The sequence below is a fragment of the Mauremys reevesii genome, linkage group 11 (assembly GCF_016161935.1).
Source record: "Mauremys reevesii isolate NIE-2019 linkage group 11, ASM1616193v1, whole genome shotgun sequence".
Classification (NCBI taxonomy): Eukaryota; Metazoa; Chordata; order Testudines; family Geoemydidae; genus Mauremys; species Mauremys reevesii.
This window is the reverse complement of record NC_052633.1, coordinates 5,464,460-5,488,566: the sequence shown is the minus strand read 5'-3', so window position 1 is coordinate 5,488,566 and position 24,107 is coordinate 5,464,460. Positions and strand designations below refer to the sequence as shown.

Here is a 24,107-nt window from a genome sequence, read left to right as displayed (position 1 = left end):
CCCTGACATTTGAGTACCACCCAGGGGGCCAGTCAAGGTCCTGTGGCATTGGGTGCTGTACAAAGAGCCAGTGCCTTTCACGTGGAGATTACTATCAGTATTGCTCAAAAAAGACAGTTACCTTTTCCGTAACTGGTGTTCTTCGAGATGTGTTGCTCATGTCTACTCCACAATAGGCGGGTGTGCTCGTCACATGCACTGGTGCCGTGGGGGGGGGGGTGCTCCCCACAACAGCAGTACCTGTAGGGGTGGAGTGCCCCCCACAACCCCTGGAGTGGCATCTGCCTGGTGCGGTATAAGGGGAGCACACTCCCCCCACCCTCAGTTCCTTCTTGCCAGACAGCTCCGACAGAGGGGAAGGAGGGCGGGATGTGGAATAGACATGAGCAACACATCTCGAAGAACACGTTACAGAACAGGTAACTGTCTTTTCTTCTTTGAGCGATTGCTCATGTGTATTTCACAATAGGTGATTCCGAGCTATATCTGTTGGAGGTGTTAGGAGTTCACAAGTGCCCAGGACAGAGGACAGCCTTGCCAAGCCCGGCATCATCCCTGGTGAACTGACAGCCACGTGGTGGCCCCACAGCCGGATCCCCTGGCCACGAACCCGGGCAGGTATTTCAATGCAGAGACAGAGCTCACAAATTCTGTCCCAGCAAAGCAGGGCAGAGCTGAAAGCGACTGTGTGTGCAGGGTGGTGCCAGTGAGGCTGACAAGAAGGGGGAAGCAGACAGGGGTTTGCCAGCAGGGTGGGTGGCTGCATTCAACGTGAAAGACTGCACAGAGCTGTGTTCACCTCTAGGGCTGGCCAAGAGATTCCCCAGTGCTGCCGACTACAACAGCGTATTGTCCTATAGCCGTTTGCAGCTGGGAATATTACAAGAAAGGAATGCCAGAAAATTGGGGATGTGATGCAACTATTTTGCCCCTGAGCTGGTGCCATGAACGGAACAGCTGCTGTTCCAAATCCCCAAGTTGCTGAATCTCCCCACAGTAGCGTAGGAAGGCTGATAAAACCTAAGCTAGAGGCTGTATTGTCTTTGAAACAACTAGAGTCTCCTTGAGCCTATGGGATCCACATCTGTCACAAGCAGAGCACTTGGGAACATAGCACTGCCCTCCCCTGCCTCAGCGTGAATTATCAATCCCTTAAATGCCCTAAAGCAACAGCAGAAAAAAACAAAACAACTTTTCACTCAATAAGACGAGAGTTAAGCACGCGGTTAGACGCTGCTGAGGAATGCAGCAGTTTCTCCTACACACGTAAGAGCTCAAGGTGGCAGCAGTTCTTCTCCCTTTGGAAAATACTGGCCCTGATCCTCCTCTCTCCTACAACACTTTACACCAGTGTAAACCCTCAGGGGCCGGTTCCCAGTTACTCCATTTTGACCATGGGGCAGGAACAGAGGACTGGGGGTCTCCGCCATCTTTACACTCCCTATATTCTGAGACCATGCAGGGACCTGCCTGGTGCCCAGTGAAAGTTAGAGCAGCCTCAGAGTTGCTCCAAGTTATGTTCCACTTCCCACAGCCCCTTGTGGCCGCAACTCCCACCTTGCCACTGACAGGCTCAGAAACCAGACTGCAAAAAGTTTGCAATTGGAAAACACTCTCACGAGTCTGGCGGCTCGACTCCGGCTCCCTGAACGCCTCTGGCCAGCTGTAGTGAAATGTCCCTGTTGCTTCTGGGAACCCAGACACTGGAGCATCACACTGGCATGTAACACTAACCAGAGACTGAACCTTACACAAAGCGATGCTGACATCAACATCGACTCCTTAAGCTCGGTGCACAGCCTTAGGAAACCATGGAAACGGTTCAAAGGACGTGCACTCTCTGACAGCCATCTAAGGCCCAGATCCTCAGCAGCCCGTGCGACACACGGATCTCACTGCAGGACTGGGGCCGGCTCCACACTAACACTGCCAGCTCTTCCACCCTCTCTTAAAGCACAACTTGTTTTAATCAGACTGTCTCTTTAGATGTGCATTACACAGTACACAGACATATCCCTCCTGACCCGCGCAGCATCAGACACAGGCAGCATTGAGTTCCTAGGAATATTAAGTAAAGAAGTAATGTAGTTAATTTGAGTGTGAAGAAAAACTTGAAATTCCCATGTACTCAAAGCTAAGATATATTTGTGTGGAGAGACAATATTTGGCTTTATATGGCACTTTTCATGTCCTAGCAAAGGAATGAGACAGCAGTAGTGGAGCGACTGCCTAGCTGAAAGCAGCAGCCTTGCCATGCTCAGTCGTCGCTCTCACGCAGCCTCGGATGTTGGACCTCTTTTCCGAGCTCTCCATTGTGTGTGAACAGGACCCAAAAGGAGGGACTCCACAAGACATAAGAACGGCCATACTGCGTCAGACCAAAGGTCCAGATAGCCCTACTGTCTTCCAACGGTGGCCTGTGCCAGGTGCCCGAGAGGGAATGAACAGAACAGCTAATCGTCAAGTGAGCCATCCCGTCGCCCATTCCCAGCTTCTGGCAAGCAGGCTAGGGACACCATCCCTGCCCATCCTGGCTAACAGCCATCAATGGACCTATCCTCCATCAACTTATCTAGTTCTTTTTTGAACCCAGTTATACTTTTGGCCTTCACAACATCCTTGGCAAAGAGTTCCACAGGTTGCCTGTGTGTTGTGTGAAGAAATACTTCCTTTTATTAGTTTTTCAACCTGCTGCTTATTAATTTCACTTGGTGATCCCTAATTCTTGTGTTATGTGAAGGAATAAACAAACACTTCCTTATTCACTTTCTCCACACCAGTCATGATTTTATCGATCCCTATCGTATCCCCCTTAGTCTGTTTTCCAAGCTGAACATTATCAATTTTTAAAATCTTTCCTCATATGGAAGCTGTTCCATTCCCCTACTCATTTTAGTTGCCCTTCTCACTTCGCACAAGGGAAGGGGGAGCTTGAATTAATGTGGTGGGGGTCTTGTCATGAACACCACAACCTTTCCTACAACCTCGGCTTTGTGGCTCCGCATCTCAATCATTGATAATTACAACAGCAAACAACGACACCAACAGAAGGCTCATAACATTGGGTCTAAAAGAAATGAAGTCCCTCTGTACAAGGTACAGTTGAGAAATACGGCAGCTGCTGCTGTACAAGGAGGTGTGAAGCCACAACAAGGAGGTCACTTCCTCCCTCTTGGCAAACAACTAGATTTTAAAGGGCCACCCAAACATTCACAAGAGAGCAGTCCAGATGACAAGCCGTTATAAGCCACAGGGAAAGAGAACTGCTTTCTCTGCTCATTGCAGTTTTAGGCCAAGGAACAAAGTTTCTTTGAACAGAAGCCATCAGCTTCTGTTCAGGTGTCAGGATGAGGAGCCACCTCTTTCAGTTTACACTAAAACACGTTAATATTTCTTCTCTATTAAAACACACACATACAAGGGGTTACACTCGCCGTGCACTCTGCAAGGACTGGAATGAACGTTAGTCAATCCGGTACATTTTGATCCTAACCATCAACCTTTGGAAATTATTGATCATACAATCAAGATAAATATTTGCGCCTACAGAGAGCCCAGGAGAGTGGAGGTATGCTACCTTGTGGGGCAATGTTTGAACCCACTTTAAATATACCTAAAACCTTTCACAAATCTCTATTGAGAAGAACCAAAAATATTCCCAGAGCAGTGATGCCAGGTGGCAGGGCCTTTCCTGGACTTGGCCTGAGCACTCAACAAATGGAACAGCTTTAAAGAGAAGGAAATGACGAACCATTCCTGACATCAACCACGCTGTGACCTGGAATCACAACACACTGCAGCAAAGATGGCAAAGCAGCTCAGTGCTGCAAGAGGCAGCACATCAAACACTGTGGGGCTCTTCACAGAGGCCAAAGTCGCACAGCAGCAAGCTGGTGTTAATGGATACATGCAGAGGGAAAAGAAAGGGGAGCTGCTGCAGCAGAGAACTAACCTGGGATGTAAGAAGGTGTAAAATACAGCACTACTGGCAACCCCAATCCTTCAAAAATCATGAGTCAGGCCGCAAAAAACAGGAGGTTGACTTAAAAATCATGATTTTTTTATAAAAATCACGAACATACGGTTCTCTGCATTTGTCTCCTGGCTTCTGAGCCCTCAGGGCACACTCCGGTCACCTCTACAGACCTCTCTGCCAGCACAAGGGCTAGAAGCTTATTTTATTTTTTTTAATGAGAGCAGAGATCAGTTCTCACCTAGTCACTTGACTCCTGGAGCTGAGGCTTTAAGGAAGAGATTGAATACCATGAGTTGGCACTGCTTAAGCACGTTCCCCCGACTCTCACACCCCTATTCATTGATTTTCCTAGACATCCAATTCCTGGGACCCTTTGGCAGGTAACTTACAACCTGTGGGAGCCCCAGTGGGGCGCAAAGGTTCGCCAGGCCGCAGGATTCAAAACCCAGGGCACAGTACCCTTGTAGGTTTGAACTGGAGCCTCACTGAATGCTGGAACATCCTGGGGCAGTCCACGGACCTTACAACCCGCAACAATTGCACTGGTATATTCTGCAGCTGAATATTGTGTGCCAGTGTGGTCTCACAGCAGACACACTAAACTCCTTGACACTCAACTCAATAATGCTATGAATATAGTGTCAGGGACACTCAAATACATCGACTCCAGTCGACTGGCTCCAGGTTCTCCTGCACATTCCTCCTCCAGAGTAGAAGAGCTGCTCAGACATCTCGCTTTCAGTGCAAGCATGTCAGTGCAAACGCAAGAATCCCGCTGCACGATGACCTGCAGAACCTGCCAAAAATGAGATTAAAATCCCGCAGCCGTCTATGGAACCGCATCAAAGACCCTTACACCCAACTTCAATGCTGAGTCTCAATGGAGAGTCACATGGAGCATTTCGACCGCTCAAAACAAACAGCTCGTTGTTGACCCTGCCAAAGACCCACCGGGTTTTATGTTGGAAAGACGGATGCAGATTGAATGGCATCAGGGCATCTCGTGGGAGATGTGGACAAACCCTCTTTAAATGGAAAATGAGGCAAACACCTGCATGCGACTGGTCAGCAGGCACAAACGATGGAGCACATCATATCTGAGTGTCCCCTTCGTTTTGGACGTTCACCAGCTCACTGCTGCAGCAATGTGCTAGCTATCAAACTCAGATGTAAATTTGTAGTTGTTGCTACGTACCCAAGCCATACGAAAGAAGAAAACTGAAGGCTCCAGGAGGGCTGCCTCACCAACCACACCCCTGGCTATGCTGTACCAATGCCAGACACTTCCCTTTCCAGAGCTCATCCCCAGGGGCTGGCAAAAGAAAGGAAGCAATTCCAGGGCAGAGTGCAGCTCCACTTCTCAGCAGGAGCCCCTGCAGTGATGAGTGCTCACCGTCTCCTCCGCCTTCTGTCACTCCCTGGCTTAGCGGCTCACTGGAATGATAGACCTATCCAGACCTCTTGGAGGACATGCTTTTCAGAGACAGCCCCGCCCATTGCACGCAGCACGTAGTGCTCCCGGCTTGTGCAGCTATAGGAGCCTTGGGATGCGACTGTATGTGGTGGAGGTGGAAGCGGATTTGTGGCTCCCTGACCCAGGAGTGCTCCGGCTGCCATGGCTCCCCCAGGCTGGGCAGCATGGAAGCGTGGTAGCACTATGGCATGCTCAGGCACACAAAGGGATGGACGGATCAAAGTGTGAAAGCTAAATCTTCTGAGCCACCTGGTGTTTCCAGCTCCAAGAACTCATGCCTTCCACAGGTTCAAGGAGCCCTTGGGAAGAGCCCCAATACCCTGCCTGGCACACTAGAGAAAGAAAACAACGCTGTTGTGTAGCTAGAGAAAACAAACAATGAACCTAATTAAATATCATGCAATTTAGAAATTAACCCATACTAGCGGGCTGGGTTACCGAGCGTGGTAAAATACAGCAAAACAGGGACACTTTACGCCGCCTCCCACATCTGCACGGAACGGCCAGGGAAGGGGAGAAATGGGACAAGTTCTGTACCCTGCTGGGAGACAGAAGTCCAAACCGCTCTCTTTCTGCAGTATCCCCATATCCACTCCTGTGGAAATCCCCGGGCCATAGCAAATTCTAACTTCAGGCATGCAGCAGGAGCAGCTGAGCTGCTAAAAAACCCTCAAACTACACAAATAGCCCATTGCCTTTTAAACACCCTAAGAAAAGTGAAAATCCAGAGAATGTTCTATAAGTAGCTTTTCCCTAAATACAAAATGGTGAGTCAGCTGCCTGGCTTTGTCCCGGCTCACGGCCCCATTTCCATAAGCTCGCCAACAACAGCTTCCCCAGCTTGCTTTTCTTTTTTCGGACTATTAGCCTGGGAACTTTGAGCTGTGCAGGCCAATACGCCCTTGTATGTAAGAGTTGAATGACCGACAGCATTCCTGAGAACATTTAATGTGCACCCTTGAGGGACGGCCTAAAACAGTAACTCTTCAGTGTCAGGGGCAGTTATTAATGAAAGGTCAAAGCCAGTAGGGAGCCATTCTTACAACCATAAGAGTATCGCAATTGTCGCTGCACTCTCCTCCTTCCCTCTGGTCAAACAGACCAGCTGCTTCAAGGCATTCTGGGGGCACTTTATATTTGCTGATTGGAATCCCCATCATAAAGGATTACATTATTTAAAATGGGCCTTCAAAGTCATTGCAATTGAGCTATATTGACCTTAACTAACTCCACAGACATGACAAAAATAAGGGGAATAAGGAACCTACACACACATGCAACTCCAAGACAGGTGGCCAGGCCTGTCTGGGATAGTCAGATGTTCTGGTTCAAATTAACTGGTGGTGTGGTGAAAACATCCAGCAGGACACATCAGCAGTTCCAACCACAGCGAAAAGAGGATCCATGTCTCCTAAAAATATTCCCGTCAGTCATTCTAACCCACCGATGAAAGCACCCTGTGGTACTTCATTTCTAGCTAGGCTAGAATGGACACGTACATTTCGAAAAGCACGATGCAAGTCCTGTTCTCCCGGGCAGGCATGTACAAGTGTGTTCACAATCAGAGACACTGCTCTGATTGGTGTTTCTAGCCCTTAACAGCCCCTGTACAGTTCGCGTGTGCGCACAGACACACACTTTTTTTGGTTGACTTATAGTAAACAAAATGCTGCCTCTGTGGCCCCAATAATGGGAACCAAATATTTGCTAACGTGTAAATAATTAACCACAACAAAAGGAACTCACTCAGCTGTCCTGTGAAACACCTTAGAGTATCCAAAAAGAAATGTAAGCAAAGCGTAGTGCAGATGTGGTCATGGCCCCTGTACTATAGAGTACAACGGTTACAGGGAAGGAGAAACACAGCAGAGTTTGGTCCATAGCTTCCAGTAATTTAGCACCCTGTCTCTGGAGAGTTACTGGTGCCTCATGGGAACCTGCGCTACACAGCTCAGTGCTCTCCACCCCTCTTATTGCAAGGATAGCCCTGGCTCAGTCTAGCCACCCAACGAGGCAGGCCAGCATCCGGCACTTCCTCCACAGAGACCTGGGTTCTTCATCACCTGGAGTCTCTGTAACGTGCTCTGGCCTGTGCTAACGGGGGTTAGACTAGACCAGGGGTGGGCAAACTTTTTGGGCCAAGGGCCACATCTGGGTGGGAAAATTGTATGCAGGGCCGGGGCAAGGGGTTGGGGTGCACGAGGAAGTGCGGGGTGTGGCAGGGGGCGCGGTGTGCAGGAAGGGGCTCAAGGCAAGGGATTGGGGCAGAGAAAGGGTGTGAGTGGGCTCAGGGCAGAGGGTTGGGGTGCAGGAGGGGGCTCAGGGCAGGGGTTAGGGTGCAGGAGGGGCTCAGGGCAGAGGGTTGGGGTTAGGGTGCAGGAGTGGGCTCAGGGCAGGGGGTTGGGGTGAAAAGGGGTTAGGGTGCAGCAGGGGGCTCAGGGCAGAGGGTTGGGGTTAGGGTGCAGGAGGGGGCTCAGGGCATGGGTTTGGGGTGAACAGGGGTTGGGGTGCTGCAGGCGGCTCAGGGCAGGGGGTTAGGGTGCAGGAGGGGCTCAGGGCAGAGGGTTGGGGTTAGAGTGCAGGAGGGAGCTCAGGGCAGAGGGTTGGGGTGAGGGTGCAGGAGGGGGCTCAGGGCATGGGGTTGGGGTGAACAGGGGTTAGGGTGCAGCAGAGGGCTCAGGACAGGGGGTTGGGTGCAGGAGGGGCTCAGGGCAGGGGTTAGGGTGCAGGAGGAGCTCAGGGCAGGGGTGGGGTTAGGGTGCAGGAGGGCTCAGGGCATGGGGTTGGGGTGAACAGGGGTTGGGGTGCAGCAGGGGGCTCAGGGCAGGGGGGTGGGGAGAACAGGGGGGGGGGTGCAGCAGGGGCTCAGGGCAGGGGTTGGGGAGAACAGGGGTTCGGGTGCAGCAGGGGGCGCCGGGCAGAGGGTGGGGGTTAGGGTGCAGGAGGGCTCAGGGCAGGGGTTGGGGTGAACAGGGTTGGGGTGCAGCAGGGGCTCAGGGCAGGGGTTGGGGAGAACAGGGTTAGGGTGCAGCAGGGGCTCAGGGCATGGGGTTGGGGTGAACAGGGGTTAGGGTGCAGCAGAGGGCTCAGGACAGGGGGTTGGGTGCAGGAGGGGTGCAGGGTGTGCGAGGGGGCTTAGGGCTGGGAGTTGGAGGGGGTGCAGGCTCCAGCCTGGCGCCGCTTACCTCTGGGGTGGCAGTGGAGGGCACCGGGGCCAGGGCAGGCTCTCTGCCTGCCTGCCCTGTCCCCAGCCCCATGCCGCTCCAGGAAGCGCTGTGGCCCCAGGAGGGGGGGGGGGAAGAGTGGAGGGATCTGCATGCGCTGCCCTTGCTGCGCCTCCAGGTACCTCCCCCGAAGCTCCCATTGGCCACGGTTCCCCATTCCCGGCCAATGGGAGCTGCGGGGGGGGGGGGGGGGCCGTGCCGGGAGGCACGGGCAACCCGCCCGGGGGTCACTCTTGAGAGTGGCGCCGGGCCCACAGTGCCAAGTGGGGCAATCCCCTGGCCGGATCCAAAGCCCTGAGGGGCCAGATCTGGCCCACAGGCCATGGTTTGCCCACCCCTGGACTAGACAATCATGATGGCTCCTTCTGAACTTAAAGCCCGTGAGTCTGTGAACTCATGACGAGCTAAGCTCCCTCTAAGCTGCACGGCCGCGTGGCAGCCTATTAAGCGCCGTGCAGGCGAGGTGGGGAAAAACGCCTCTCCCCCAGCTCTGGAGCTGCCACGGGGAGAGGGAGCTGGGAGAATCCTCTCTCCCTGCCGTAGCCCTGGGGCAGCCTGCACCCCAAGCCCATCATCCCCGGCCTCCACCCCCGAGACCTCACCCTCAGCCGGAGCCCTGACCTCCCTGTCCCCAACACTCTGCTCCAGCCCTAATCCCCCACCACATGAATTTCTGCTATGAGCACCAATCTGGAGGTGACGTGTCACACAGAGTCATGTCACACCTCACCTCCATATTGGGGCACATAACAAAATTCATTCTGCACAGGGGCAGGAAAATTGGAGGGAACACTGATGACGAGAGGTCCCTTCTTCTGCAAGGGACCATTGGGAAGGAAGGCATCACTGGGGGAGAGGAGGGTGGAAGACTCTGCTCCTTATTAATGTAAGAACACGAGAAAAAAATCTGACACAGCCTCTGAGTGGCTGCTGAACAGAATGTCTATCCGGGCTCCCCAGGAGCAGAGAGGTGCCCAGGCTGTTTGTCCAGCAGAATGCCCAAGTCCTGCCATACCCACAGCGCCGGGAACAGCTCTGCTCAGCGGAAGCAGAATACATCAGGAGGATGCAGCACTACCTAGAGCAGCGTGGGAAGCCATCAGCCAAGGACTCATCTGCACAGCCTGAGGAATTGTTAACTTCATGCACAGAACACTGGCAAGCCCAGGGAGAGCTCGACAAATACCCCGGGTTGTGGCAGAGCCGGGGAGGGGAGGGAAGGGCTGAAAGAGGGGACATGGCATCCGTATTAAACCTCCGCCTCCTGGCTTCTCTCTGGCCTCAGGGATGTCAACGTACAGAAAAGATGGCCAGGCAATTCCAGAGCTAGTGAGAAGCCAGTGCTCTCGGGCTGTGGGAACAGTACCCTGGCGCAGCATCTGAATTAGGTGTAAGCCAGGCACCGGAACAACAGGGTCTGAACCTGGCTAGCTATGCGAGACATTCATGGGAGTTTTTAATCTCCTGAAGCAAAAATCCCTGTAGTTCTAAAACTTCTTGCCATAGGAATGGAGGATGGGCCCTGCCTGGATTGCCCAGAAAGCAACGATGAATTGACAGCAATATTTATTTGAAAGAGCTGAACTCAGACAGAATTAGATTAAGAAGTCTACCCAAAGCCTTAGATGGAGCGGGTGGGACGGGACTCATTGGTTTAAAGTTTCACTCAGTGCTTTCCCATCAATGCCAGCTCCCAGGCTGTGCTTCTTCTGCTCCCAATGCCGCTCCTGCAAGGTCTGGATTCTAGATGCAGCCCATGCTGCCGTGTCTCCCCCTCCCCCCCCCACTGTATACACACAGGGGGGGAGGGCCGGTAGATCTGTGGGCAAATGTATCATTCTCGACTTGATACACTTTAGAAGTGTCCACTTTACACAGCGGATTGGCCCAAGGACTCTCCATCGCCCCCAGCACACCTGCTGGCAGACCAGCTCTAACCACCTGCAGATCCCACAGCCAGTGAACGCGGCGGGAGGGAGCCCAGCTCCAGAGCTGGGGCATTTTAATACAGTATTTTGAAGAGCTAGCAGGATTAGTATTAATGTCAGACCTTTTTAGGGGTGGGAACCTGACACAGAACTCTCCTCTTTCACTAGAGTACTGTGAGAGACAGACAGAGGGAGCAATCTCTGGAAGGAACTTCATTCAGACCCCGTGGGGCAGTGCGCAGGGGACACCCAGAGACAGGGAAGGTGGGAATGCCCCCAGCTCAGCAGTAGAGCATCTATACAGTGCGTCGATGCTCAGGACCCAGCAACAAGACTGCATTAGCGAGGATAACAGCCCCAGAATGACAGAGGGACGGGTCCGTGCTCCTGGCTGAACGAGTCAGTAGAAGGCTTGGTGCGCATGCAGTTACTTGAAGGAAGCAGGCACCAGGCAGGGAAGGAAATTGGAAGGCAACGTTCACTGCATCACCCACAGCCAGTGAAGAGACCCTGAGCACCACGGGCGTACAGCACCCTATCACAGCATTGCACCATGTGCCCAAAGCCATGATAGGCAAGCTGGACTCTCCAGAGAGAAAGCTGCCTCCAGCAGCAGACAGGTGATTTGAAATAGACCCACCCCCCAGCTCTTCGAGTCCCCCACCAAAAGTGCAAGGACACTATGAAAACTGCCCCATCGCCCTGCTAGAATGCACGAGCCACAGATATGGCACCAAGTACAATGTCATCAGCAGCAGAGTCGTTCAGTGATTTCAGACCCTTCGCTGGCAGCAGAGGAGAGAATAAGAACGTAAGAGCGGCCACACTGGGTCAGACCAATGGTCCATCTAACCCTGTATCCTGCCTTCCGACAGTGACCAATGCCAGGTGCTGGATGGATTCCACTCCTCCTCTGCCCTCTGACCCAAAGCTAGAGGGGTTGTGGGGCTGGGCAGAGACGGGGGGAGGAGTCACTTGCCCCCTAGCCCAACTGCCATTCACCTCCCTCAGCATCTGGCACGGAGCACAGGCCTCACTAGCAGTGTGGTCTGGGCACCTGGGCTAGCAGGACTGGCCACAAGCCAGACCCAAGCTGGCAGAACTCTAAACAGAGCAGCCCCAGACTGTCCCATTCGTCCCCCTGTGTAGACACACCAATGGAAGGAGAAGGCAGGGGAGAGTTTGATGGAAGCCACTGCTTTACCCCCACAAAACCACAAAATTGGCAAAGCAAGTACAGATTTAGCTAAAGATTACCTGGGGGAAGAAACAGAAAAATTGGTAAGAAACATTACCCCTGTGATATTACCTGCAGACACATTTACAAACACACAAGAATACCCAGCATCCTCTGCAGGGAGAGAGTCACATGATATTGGGAGGCGCCCCTCTTTCAAATGAATCCAGCACAGATCTCTCACGGCCTCACAGAACCCCCAGCACGGTGGGGGCGTTATCGGAATAGAAGCATTGCACCCGGGGACCAGCAGCAAGCAGAAAAACCATTCCAGGTAGCGGTGGCACCGAGACGTAAGAAGCCCCTCCCACTCATGCAAAGCAGCCCGAATTTCCACGTCACTGCCATGATGGAAATAATTCGGTAATCTGAAATGCTTTCTGCCCAGGTTGTTGCAATATGGCAGATCGGCTGGGAAGGGCAAGCAGCGACCCGCTGCAAGTGTCAGTCCAGGAAAGAAGGAAGCAAGCCCTGCGCTACCATTGTTATAAAGTTGCATAGTGTAGGTTAGTAAATCAAACTCAAGAGATTCAGAATTATTGGCAGAAAAAAATTCCACAGAATTAGTTGCATTCATATTAGAAACCGCATCAGTAGGGTTCCTATTTAAATCAGCCACTGCCATCCCAAAATGCATTGTGGAAGGGTCAGGACTTTGCACTGATTGGCTGCTGTTATTTTTAAGGCTGCGACGGGTACTATTCCCGTAAGAGACCGATTGGTTTGAACGTGCAACATAATGGGATAGCCAGTTGTCTAAAGAACCTGCCAGCTGGGCTGGAATCCCGGCCTGCATGCTGATATTGGTCTGCAGCGCCCACCAGTCCAGATCACTTGCTGTCGGTGACACTCCTCCTCTCTTTTCTGAGGCCACTCCCCCGCCAGCCCTTGCTTGTGGGAGGGCAGCACCTTCCTGATCCTCTGCAAAGAGGTATTCCTGGGAAGCCCCCATCTCACCACGGGCACCTCCACCTGGTGAAAACGAGAAAGAAGCACTACCTGGAAGAGCCGCCGCAGGCTTCTGTAAGAGCGCCCGAGTCCTGTTCCAGGCAGGGGGAGGCCCTGCTGGCATGGGAAGTGAAGCCTCTGGCTGCCTGGTCCCCAGCAGGCTGTGGCCATCCCCTGTCGAGTTGGCAGTCATGTTCCCACGGTCAGCCAGCCCCGTTGCAGAGCTTGGAGCAGCCAGACTGGTGTGAGGGTTTGTCAGAGGAGCAACGGCTGTGGGCTCCCCTGTGTTCCCGGTCCTCTGGCTGGTCCTCTCATCCCACAGCTGGACCAGGCTCCTGATGCCCTCTGCTACGTCCAGGATCTCAGCCCCCACCCCCGCAATGTTCTCCTCCTTGCCCTGGGGCATGGCAGGTTTTGCCAGAGCGGGGACAGCTGTGTCCATGGCTGGTGCCTGCCTCGTGACTGGGAGTGTGCTCCATACTCGGTCCCCTGGCTGGGCGGTCGCTGGCAAAGCAGCCTGTGTCGTGGTGGCCACAGGAGAGGTAAGCAGTTCCGTCGTCTGGCTCTCTGGGGGGGGCAGGGTTGTTACCGTGGGGTTTTTTGGGGTCCTCCAGAGCCAGTCAAAAAACTGTGCCTCTGCCAAGGAGCAGCAGCAGGTTAGCAACAGCAGGAGACACAGACGCTGCTCAGCTGGAGCCATGAAAAATACAGTTCCAGGAAAAGTGTCCTGCAGCAGACCAGCATCCAGGGGAGCTCACATTGGTCTGTCCTCTGCAGCTCCTCGAAGCATGCACAAAACCGAAGGGAGGCGTGGCTAGCCAGAGCCCCTGCCAAGCCCTGCTCCCAACCAGCCAGCCTCTCCTGTTCCCCGCCCTCCTTCCCCGACAGGGCAATGCTCCCGCTGGGAACTGGCTTCTGAGCACACCTGGAGTTTTATCCTTTGCCCAAACCCTTCCGCAGCTCCTCCCTGGGAGCCAGCAGCACTGCACCCTTGTTCCACACTCCGGAGAAGCATTCTGCCATTTATTTCTCAGCCACACCCACTCACTAGCCGTGGACCTTTAACTCCTTCTTGCTCACAGCTTAGCATGTCCAGAGCCGCCTGCCCCTTCCTGGCCGCATGCTTGTGTTTTAGTAGCTGTTCTCCTGTAATTAGACGTGAGAAAAACTCCAGAGCATGCAGGCTGCTTGTCAGACATGCAGAGGGAGCAGGCATTGGAGCTGTGGCTTGCGGTGAGAACGGTGCTGCTGTCAGAGAAAGCAGAGCGATGATTTGCAGTCAGTCACTTCAGCCCCTGGGCTCCATCTCTCTTCACACAGCCCAGCTGGCAGCCTCCCCACTCCTTTCCTTCCTCCCCCTCTCATAAGCCTGGCTTCTACAGCAGGGATTTGCTCTTGTAACTGTGGGGATGAGGCATTTCCTGGGCTTCCTTCTCCCCTCAGCTCGGCGGGGCACCTGATGGGGTTGGCCCGGAGTGAGCACTGGTGGTGGACGAGTCTCTGCGGTTTCTGCAGACTCAGGCTGCCCAGGGAACGAGGTAAATTAGCATATCCAGGTGTCCTGGCCAGGTCCTCTCTTCACCCAGCCCCACTCTCTTCTGGACTGTACGAGATGGCGCTGGCCCTCCTGGAGAAATGGGGTTCATGGCCAGCTTGTGCTGCTGTGAACTCCCTGCCACCTCTAGGCAGACGTTCTGCTGTCTAGGCCTCGTGACTGCAGCCAGGATTCCCAACAGTTATCCATCCTTGTTTAATGTCAGCGAGTCAAGATGTTCCCCAATGCCAGAACAGGAGAGATTCAGGATCCGGAGCCACAGAACCACCCTGGCATTGATGTTCAAGCATCAGATCACAAGCCTTTCACCGCAGAACATTCTGAAAGGAGCTGATGATAGCTCCCCATGCCAGGGCATCCCTCCAGCCCTGTAAGGTGATGTGTGCGTGTGTAGTGACGTGCCAAGCGCTTACTGTGGTTAGCATCATTCCCCACTCATTTGTTATTCAATTTCCTTTTCCCTTTCCAGCCTCACAGTGCTAAACTTGCCAAGTAATCCTGTACAAAAAAATACATTTTACTTTTAAAACCAGCAATCCAAATATCCCCTCATTTCCATGCACATTTTAAAAATCCCAGAAAATAATCCTGCAGTTTCTATTGTGTTGCAGGTACAGGAAGTTAGGAGAAAATTACTATTATTGTCAAGACATATTTCCAAACCGAACACCATTTACAGTACACCACATATACAAAATTAGACAAACAGAGGAAAAGTGGGCACTGAAAGAACAGATCTAGTTGTTAAAACTGAGCTACAAATCCATCATGCCATTGCACGAAAGACCTACAGGACCTCTGAATCGAACACACTAAAGAAATGTGGAAGCATTGAAGACAGTTTGAAAAACAAACCACTTGAATACCTGCTAACAGACTGTCTCCATTGACAGGAAAGGCACCAACTCTGAGACTCAGGCCTGGTCTACACGAGGAAATTAGGTCGGTACAACTACGTGGCTCCGGAGTGTGAAAAATCCACACCCAAGCGATGCAGTTAAACGGACCGAACCTCCGGTGTTGACAGCTTTGGGTGATGGGAGAATTCTCCCATCGACCTAGATACCGCCTCTCGCACGGGGGTGGGGGGGTGGAAGGGGGCATACACTGACAGCAGAATCCCTCCCATTGCCATAGGTAGCATCTTCACTGAAGCACTACAGCAGCTCACCGCTGCAGCATTTTAAGTGTGGCCCTGCCCTGATATTCTCCTGCTCACAGAGCGTCCCAGACCTTTGGACACCCATTCTGAGCTCAGCCTCTCCGGTGGTGCCACCAGCCACAGGCAGAGATGGCTCTGCCTAACAGCTTCCCCCACCACCACCACTCGGCCAGCCCCAGGAGCTGTGAGGGGAGCCAATGTAGGGTTGCAACATCAATCTTACACTGCACGGGATTCCCCAACCCCAGGCCACAAGATTTCACACAAGAACAGCTCAGCCCTGCTCAGAGCGCAGGCCACAAGCTGGTGATGTAATTCAGCCTTGTGCTATTGCAAAATGAGACGTGGAATAAAACACCTTGAGCTGTGGCCATTTATATGGTTCTAGTTACACTGAAATCCAAAGAACTTAATAGGTTAGTCTGTTTGTCAGCTCATACCAGGCAAAAAAAGAATGTGAACTTTTCTGTCTTCAGCCTTGTTCCTATAATTAGCCAGCCAATGGGACCTGAGCCAAGAACTAACCGTGGGCCAGACCATTTGCCAGGCACATCTGCAATGCCCTTTCCCCTCATGGAACCCTGCCATTCTGCTTGTTCCACACCCTGCGCATCCACCATTTAAAGTGAGGAACTTCTACAGCTACGCACCCCTTTGTTGTTAGTTTCTTAATGCACGTCATGAACCAAAACAAGACTGAACAGGTGGCTCTGACGGCTCATGTACAGCGATGTATGTGGAGGGATCTCTGCCACAATGAAGTCAGTAGAAAGGCTCCCATTGAGCTGCGCTGGACCCAGAGACTCGGTGAACTGGGCTGGACACAAGTGCCTTCACATGCTGCCTCTTTGACAGGAATGTCACGCTGAGGAACACCACACTGGTGAGAATGGGTAACAAACCACGTGGAGCAACACATGCATGAAACAGTCATTCCACATTTCCTCTGCAAGTTCTTCTATATCCCTGCAGCAGCCCAAGCAAACCCCCTCGCCCACGCAATTCCCTGGCTAAGCAACAGCCAAAGCCTTGCTGCGTAGCACAGGAGGCACGACTTCCCTCCCTTAGCCTAGGGCTGCCCCAAAGGACCCTCCCACTCCATGTAGCCTGAGGAACAAGAAGCCCAGAAGCACGACGAGAGGCATTCTAACCCACACGTCCATCCTGCAGGACAGCACGACGCAAAGCGCGCAGAAGTCAATGAAAGCCCTTCCAGGGACTGTGACGGACTTTGCATCAGCTGGCGAATGGACAGTCCTCAGTAATTCACAGATGATTAGAGTACAGGGCCAGGACAAACCAGTACACCCCTCATGTACGGCCTAGTGGCCATGGGCTTTCATCCCGTAATTCCTGCATTTTGTGAGGCTCCCCTACATATCTGGGAGGGTGGTGTCCCCTCCCCCACCCCACCCTGCTCAAGGGACTCTTCTCCCTAGATTAACCAGATCCCCGTGGATCACGAGCTGATTTGCTCTTGGGGCTTCCCAGAGATTAACTTCTTAGACAGGACTCTGCAGCGGAGGGGAAACCCTTCATTCCAGCCATGCTTTGCATAATCTGTCAGATCGGAATCAGCATCCTCAGAATTTAGTAAACCAATTACCAGGAAATTCCATTTCCAATGAGCTCAATACGCCTAATGCCGTGTAATCAGCCTTGCAGAGGAGATTCCTCCACAGAGTGCACAATACGGTCTAGTAATCACACCATTTCCTGAGCTCCCTTCACTCTCCTCGTGGCTCAGATCTCACCAAACACTAGCAGGGCTTTGCAGTGCAGACTCACATGGCAGACACCAACTCTCGGACACAGCAAGGGTTTTCACACCCAAAAGAAGGAATGGAGGCGAGGGTCTGGTTCACCCTCTAGCCCCACCCATCCCTGCAGAGACCCTCCAATACCTGGACACTACAGCAACAGTGGGGAGGGCAATTAATCGCCAGCATCAAGTTCCCTGTCAGACCAGTAACAATGCAAACACGGGTCTTCATCTGCCTTAGAAAGGCAAAGAATTCACAACCTTCATTTTGTCAGGCCATGTGGTTTATGTCAAGGAATGGGCCGTCGGCTACTGCATACAACGGAAAGACCAAGCAAGCACCTACCCAGACCAAGACCACGCAGCCACAAGGGAGACGAACAGGACTTCACTGGTGCCTGCAGGCAAGGATTATACACAGCTGGGAGTGGGGCAATGCAGAGGCTGGTCACACCAATGTGAAGAGACGCTCGAGAACCCTTTACACAATGCAGCCTGGCAGACACCTGGGCTGCAGCTTTGCTGCTAGACACTTCTCCCCCCACAATCACGGCCCCAATTTCATCACTAACTCAGCGAGAGACTCGCTTCCTAACCGGAGCCCATCTGAGCTGCAGTGGATCATGCGGCTTCTCCTTCACCACTTCTCTCTTCTTCACACAGCAAACCCCAGACACGCAGCAGCCTCCGTTTTAAACTGCACTGTGCACTCCCTTTGCAGCGGCCCGCGATTCCCAACGTGGAATGGCTCTGCCTGGGGCAAGGGCTCCTTTTCTCCGGTGTATTTCCCATTCCCCCAGGTCTCGAGACCCACGTACCCATTTAGATCCATACGGGGTCAGCCCAGGGTACAACTCTGCCTGTTCCCAGGCACTCAGTCACTCCCCAAATTGTCTGCCATGTTCCAGTATGCAGCAGGGTCTGGATTCTCACGCAGCTCTGCCCCCGATTTCCTTTTTCCAGCCCTCCACGTACCCAGTGCTTCAGTGCACGCAGTCCCCTCCTCTGTTGCTCTGGATACAGTCCTGCTCCCCCTTGCCACTGCATTAGAAATTAATCAGGTTCAAGGGAACAGCCCCCATTATTAATAACAAACTGAGCTCTCTGTGAAGGACACACAGGGCAGGTAACTACCCTACTTGAGAAATTAAGGGGACTTTCTACTCAAATGGCAGTTTCCTTGTAAACAGTGTAGCCACGCTCCGCGGCAGGTAGTGACAGTCTAGCGAGGTACAAGTAACTCTTCCCTGTCTGCTATGCAGGGTGTGACAAAGCGGGAATGTTCTTAATGTTTTCTCTGAATACTCAGTTTCCCCTATGCCTTTCTTAAGTATCTAGGTGGTGGGATAAGGGTGTGGGATTGTTGCAGAGCCCTAGAGGACAGGGGTGTGCAGGGATCTGCACAGAGAACAGCCGACACCCTGTCTCCTGGCAACTGATGGTCTGGGCCCCTCCCCTGCAAAGGTGCCAGCTGAAGGTGTTGGAGAACAAAGATCGGGTGGCCTCCTGGCCCGGGAAAAAGACAAAGGTCAGGAGGGGCTGGAGGGGTTTTCAGTCTGGAGCTGGCTGGGGAAATGGAGGGAGGCCCAGATGGGGCTCTGGGCTCCCTGCCCCGCAAGATGGACTTGACTGAGGGGTCCTGTCCTCTGTACCTACACGCTCTGTTTTAGACCATGCTCCTGTCGTCTAATAAACCTTCTGTTTTACTGGCTGGCTGAGAGTCACGTCTGACTGCGGAGTGGGGGTGCAGGACCCTCTGGCTGCCCCAGGACCCGCCTGCGCAGACTCGCTGTGGGAAGCGCACGGAGGGGCAGAGGATGCTGAATGCTCCGAGGTCAGGCCCAGGAAGGTGAAAGCTGTGTGAGCTTCTTGCCATGGAGCCAGTCTGCTCAGAGAGAGGAGGCTCCCCCAGAGTCCTGACTGGCTTCGTAGGGAGCAGTTCCAGAGCATCACCCATGACATGGGGACAGCCCTCGGCATACTCTGGGGATAGGATCCAACTGGGGAGTGGGTTTGCACAATGACAAGCAAGTGTCCCACTTGCATCCGAAGAAGTGGGTATTCACCCACGAAAGCTCATGCTGCAAAACGTCTGTTAGTCTATAAGGTGCCACAGGATTCTTTGTTGCTTTAAGTGTCCCTAAGGCTCTCCCCTGGGAGAGGTCCTTCCCGCCGGAGGCAGGCAGCCTGAGAAGCCCTGGTGTTTTGGGAGCCTCCAGGAGGAAAAGACAGGATATGGCCAGCAGCACATCCGAGCACTCCTGGGAAGCCGGACCAGCAGCTTCACTCAAAGGAGCCCCGCACTGAGTAAAGGAAGCATTCAATGCCTTACCAGCAAGTGCCCTTGACAGTCAGAGACTCAGGCCCATGGTCTCAGGTATGCTTTACTCCAAAGCACAGCTTGCCACGGGAGAAGCTTGCACACTTTGCATGTTTATAATGATCCAGTTTCAATTTTCAAAATGGTGAGCAGTGGGCCAGAGCTGCAGCAAGAGGCTGAAGATGCTTGTGGCACCCAAGGGAGAGGAAACCACAGAAAATCTTCTCCCGTCCCCCGGAGGAGGAACTGCTTACACCTTCCAAGTAAGGGCCGGCGTTCTCCTCCCTGTCGTTCACAAGGAAGACCCCTGGGTACAGCATTGGTTACTGTGAAAGAAAGCACACCCACCTGGATTCCGCTCGGACTAACCATCACAAAAACAAATAGTCTCCGGTCCTTAAGGGTCCGTGTACAGTGCAATCAGGGGGTGCGACGGCAGCACCCGCAGACACAACTGTGCTAGCTTTGGTCGAGCGTGCTCGCTGAGACTAGCAGCGTAGCACGGGCAGCAGCACAGACTAGTTGCGGGACAATCTCGCCCAGCACGACTAGCCCTCACCGCCACAGCTAGCAAGCCAATGCAAACAAAGCTAGCTGGGGCACGCTGCCCCTGCCACGATCACACCTCCCAGTTGCAGTGGAGACGTACCCTAAGCCGTGTGGTTATAGCAGCTATGTACCGTTCCCGGGTGGCTGACAGAATGAGAGATCGCCCAGGATTCCGTGTTTCCTTTAGCTGGCAAAAGAATCCATGTTCTTTCCTTCAAGACTCAATTATTTTCACTATGTTTAAAATTATCCATTTTATTTTTATTCTTGTAAAAAATAAACAATCCAAAGAAAGATACATGCCTTAAAGCAAACCGCTGCAGCTGCAGTGCTGTCCTCTATGGCTGTCCCCACCTAATCCCCTCCTTCATGCCATAGCTACACCTATGTGCGTCTCTTTATACACTCTGAGTGGCACTATTCACAGTGTGTAAAGCCAAGCATGTGTGTAAGTCCTTACAGGATTGACACAGATTGCAAGGTCTGTGGGGAAAGGACTGTGTTCTCTATGAACCCAAACACACCTGAGTTCTATAAAGTAATAAATCGTAATATCCTAAATACAAGCAGTTCATTCTAGATTTCACTAACCAGGAGATCACAGAAAAAGAAGCAGTGTTATTTCTACGAGTATCAATTTTCCTCCATTCGGCTACAAAAAAGTATGAGAGATCAATTTAAAAATTAAATGTACATTTGCTATAGCTTAATGCATGCCTTTGGCAACACTCCAAAAATACTTCCAGGGAACATAAAATACTAGTTTACTCCGATAAGACATATTATCCACTGTATTTTTTAAACATAGCTTGAATAAGTTTGCTAATTAAAATATTAGTTGACATAGTAACAATGCCATATTTATGCTTTGTTTGAAAAGGAACTGATGTGATGTCACTTCTAGAGTATTTTTTGTAACAGATACATCAAACCATGAAAATAGGCTACAACTAATTGAATACAGAATGCATTTTTCTTTTTCTTTCTCTAAAGTTTCCATATTCAACATTTACCCTTGTCAGACTACACTAGAGAGGGAGGAAAAGTAGCGCACTGCTAGGCTCATTTGAGATCTTGACAAACAAATATAAAGATCAAGGAAATGAATTCTTCAAACTTTGAAAATAACTCGAGTGAAATAATATTGTTTAAAAACAAATGCTAAGATATGTCCATCCACAAGTTTCTTCTATCAGATGACAACAGAGTTTTGTTGCAGTCACCTTCTGACAGTGCATCTGCATTCCCTCTCCACCACAGCCAATGCACCGTGTTATCTGAAAGTGCAGCGTAGCTATCGCATTCTTACACAGGAAACCAAATGGGAACAAACCCTTGACATGCTCTGCTAGATATTTTGTACTGGTAACTACATATGTCAGAGCTTCAGCAGGGATGCCAGTACTAAATCACTGCATTTTGGCCATCTCTCTGCTTTCTTTTAGGAGTCTTTTGGTTTGGTTTAAATCGGAACCTCTTCTCCATACAGTAACTCCTCACTTAAAGGTCATCCCAGTTAACGTTGCTTCATTGTTACATTGCTGATCAATTAGAGAATAGGATCATTTAAAATTGTGCAATCTTCCCTTTTAACGTTGTTTGGCAGCTGCCTGCTTTGTCGGAAGAGCAGCCCATCGGACTAGCTGGTGGGGGCTTCAAACCAGGGTGGACCGGCAGTGCCCCTATCAGCTCCCCGCTCCCCTAAGTTTCCTGGGTGGCAGCCGCCCAGCAGACTATCAATTGCTGGATGGGCCGCCCGGGGGGGAAGTGGGGCAATTTGCCCCAGGCTCCGCAGGGGCCCCCAAGAGAACGGCTGAGGCTCCTGCCCCAGCCCCGGCCCGACCCCGCCTCCGCCCCTCTCCAGGAGCCTCAGCGCATCCAGGAGTGTCCCTGAACAGCTGCAGCGTGGCTCCGGCGGGGCCTGACTCCTCCCCGCTCAGAGCCGCATGGTAAGGGGGCGGGGCTGGGAGCTCCACGCCCAGTGGAGGGAGCTCAGGCCCCCCCTGGAACTTGCAGCCCCACCCCCTTACCACGCGGCTCTGAGCGGGGAGGAGTCAGGCCCTGCCGGAGCCACACTGCAGCGCCGTTCAGGGACGCTCCTGGATGCGATGCGCTGAGGCTCCGGGTGAGGGGGGAACCGGGGGTTAGGATAAGGGGCAGGGACTCCCGGGGACAGTCAGGGGACAGGGAGGGGGCAGAGGTGGGGGGGGCAGTCAGGGGACAGGGAACAGGGGGGGTTGGATCGTGGGCGTTCGGGGTCTGCCAGGACTCAGTGTGTGTGGGGGAGGTGGATAGAGGTCGGGGCAGTCAGGGGACAGGGAGCAGGAGTGGGGTCCCGGGGTGGTGATGGGGGGGTCTCTGGGGGACAGTGAGGGGACAAGGAGCAGGATGGGTTGGGGATTCTGAGGGGGGCAGTCGGGGGGCAGGAAGTGGGTGGGGGTCAGATAGGGGGCAGAGCCAGGTTGTTTGGAAGGCACGGCCTTCCCTACCCTACAGCTCATTCAGCAGTTTGAGGCTTGCAGAAGAGCCAAGCTGTTAGCTTTTCCATTAGGGTAACCATCCCTTTCACTTCTCAAATGCCAAATTATAGTCTACATGTAATTTCAGTGCCATAGGGACATTCATGTCAGGAGAGGGGAGCTTCATTTAAAATTAGCCACTGGGGGAGGGATCACATGAGAAGAGCAATATCCTACACCACCTACCTCCTTCCCAACCCTACCAAGGGAGACCCCCCTCCCCGCCCCCGCATTCCCTGAGGCTTCAGAGGGGTTAATTTCAGCCGTTCTCAAACTTTTGTCCTGGTGACCCCTTTCACATAGCAAACCTCCTTATAAATTTTAAACACTTTTTAATATATTTAACACTATTTATAAATGCTGGAGGCAAAGCAGGGTTTGAGGTGGAGGCTGACAGCTCACGACCCCCAGTAATAACCTTGTGACCCCCTGAGGGGTCCCAACCCCCAGTTGGAGAACCCCTGGGTTAATTTAATTTTAGCATCCTGTGTCCATTCACATGCATGTGCTATTTTGAGCATTTCAGTTTTCACAACATAGGCTCATCCCAGATTCTGGAACACGCTCAAATGATGGGCTGGATGGACCTTTGGTCTGAGCCAGTATGGCTGTTCTTATGTTCTAAGCTAAATGAACCCACAGTTATGGAGACAGATATGAGTCAAGGAAGCCAGCAGAGTATCAGAAACCTGGAAAAATCTCTGACTGGATGGGCTCAGGCATTTGGTCACCAGCTGAGGCGGTTCAAAAGTTTTGGATTTTTTTTAAGCAGAATTTTGTTATTGTTTCTTAAACAATCAAATACAGCAAGCAGCAAATATTTGGCCACACACTTCTGAAACCCCAAACCATGTTCAGGTTTTGGCAGACTAATTTCAGCTTTTCAATTAAAAAAACCACAACAAATTTTGAAGGAAAGCAGACATTGTCCGTGATTTTTTTCTGCTTTTTAAAAACCCCTAGTTTTCAATCCAAAGTAAGTTTTGATGGAAAATATTTGTCCAAGCCTTTTAATGAGCTTTAGTGCCTTTTAGCACTAGCTGGTGCTGAGAACCAGTGATACCCTGTAAAGAAGTTTTCTCAAAACTGGGTTTGTGCCGAGATGCAGAAGGTTTATTTTTCCCAGGGCCGCCCGTGGGGGGGGGGGGGCAAGTGGGGCCCCCTCGAGAATATAGTATTGCAATTTTTTTTATGGAAGGGGCCCCTGAAATTGATTTGTCCCAGGCCCCCTGAATCCTCTGGTGGCCCTGATTGCCGGGCATTTTCTTCTATCAGATGACAACAGCAGTTCAGCTGTCCCTCCCCACACTGCCATGTGCTGCTGCTACCCTCTGCCTTGGAGCTGCTCCCAGGAGCCTTCTGCTTGATGTGCAGGGGGAGAGGGGGCTAATGTCAGGGTGGCCCCCCCTCCCTCCTGCCCCCCATTTACCCCATCTCCACAGAGCGGGCGGGG

At 52.4% G+C, this 24,107-nt stretch overlaps 1 protein-coding gene across 3 annotated transcripts in view; it reads right to left on the bottom strand.

Moving 5' to 3' along the window:
- COL18A1 (collagen type XVIII alpha 1 chain) overlaps positions 1-24,107 on the bottom strand; it is a 269,164-nt gene that overhangs the window by 108,728 nt on the left and 136,329 nt on the right. The window contains exon 1 of one of the 3 annotated variants that reach the window (XM_039494503.1): positions 12,839-13,565. The exons of 1 other annotated variant lie outside the window; for it this stretch is intronic. In XM_039494503.1, the coding sequence (XP_039350437.1) occupies positions 12,839-13,487 (649 nt within the window). In that variant the 5' untranslated portion in view covers positions 13,488-13,565. One more of the 3 variants, XM_039494502.1, reaches the window with a different exon arrangement.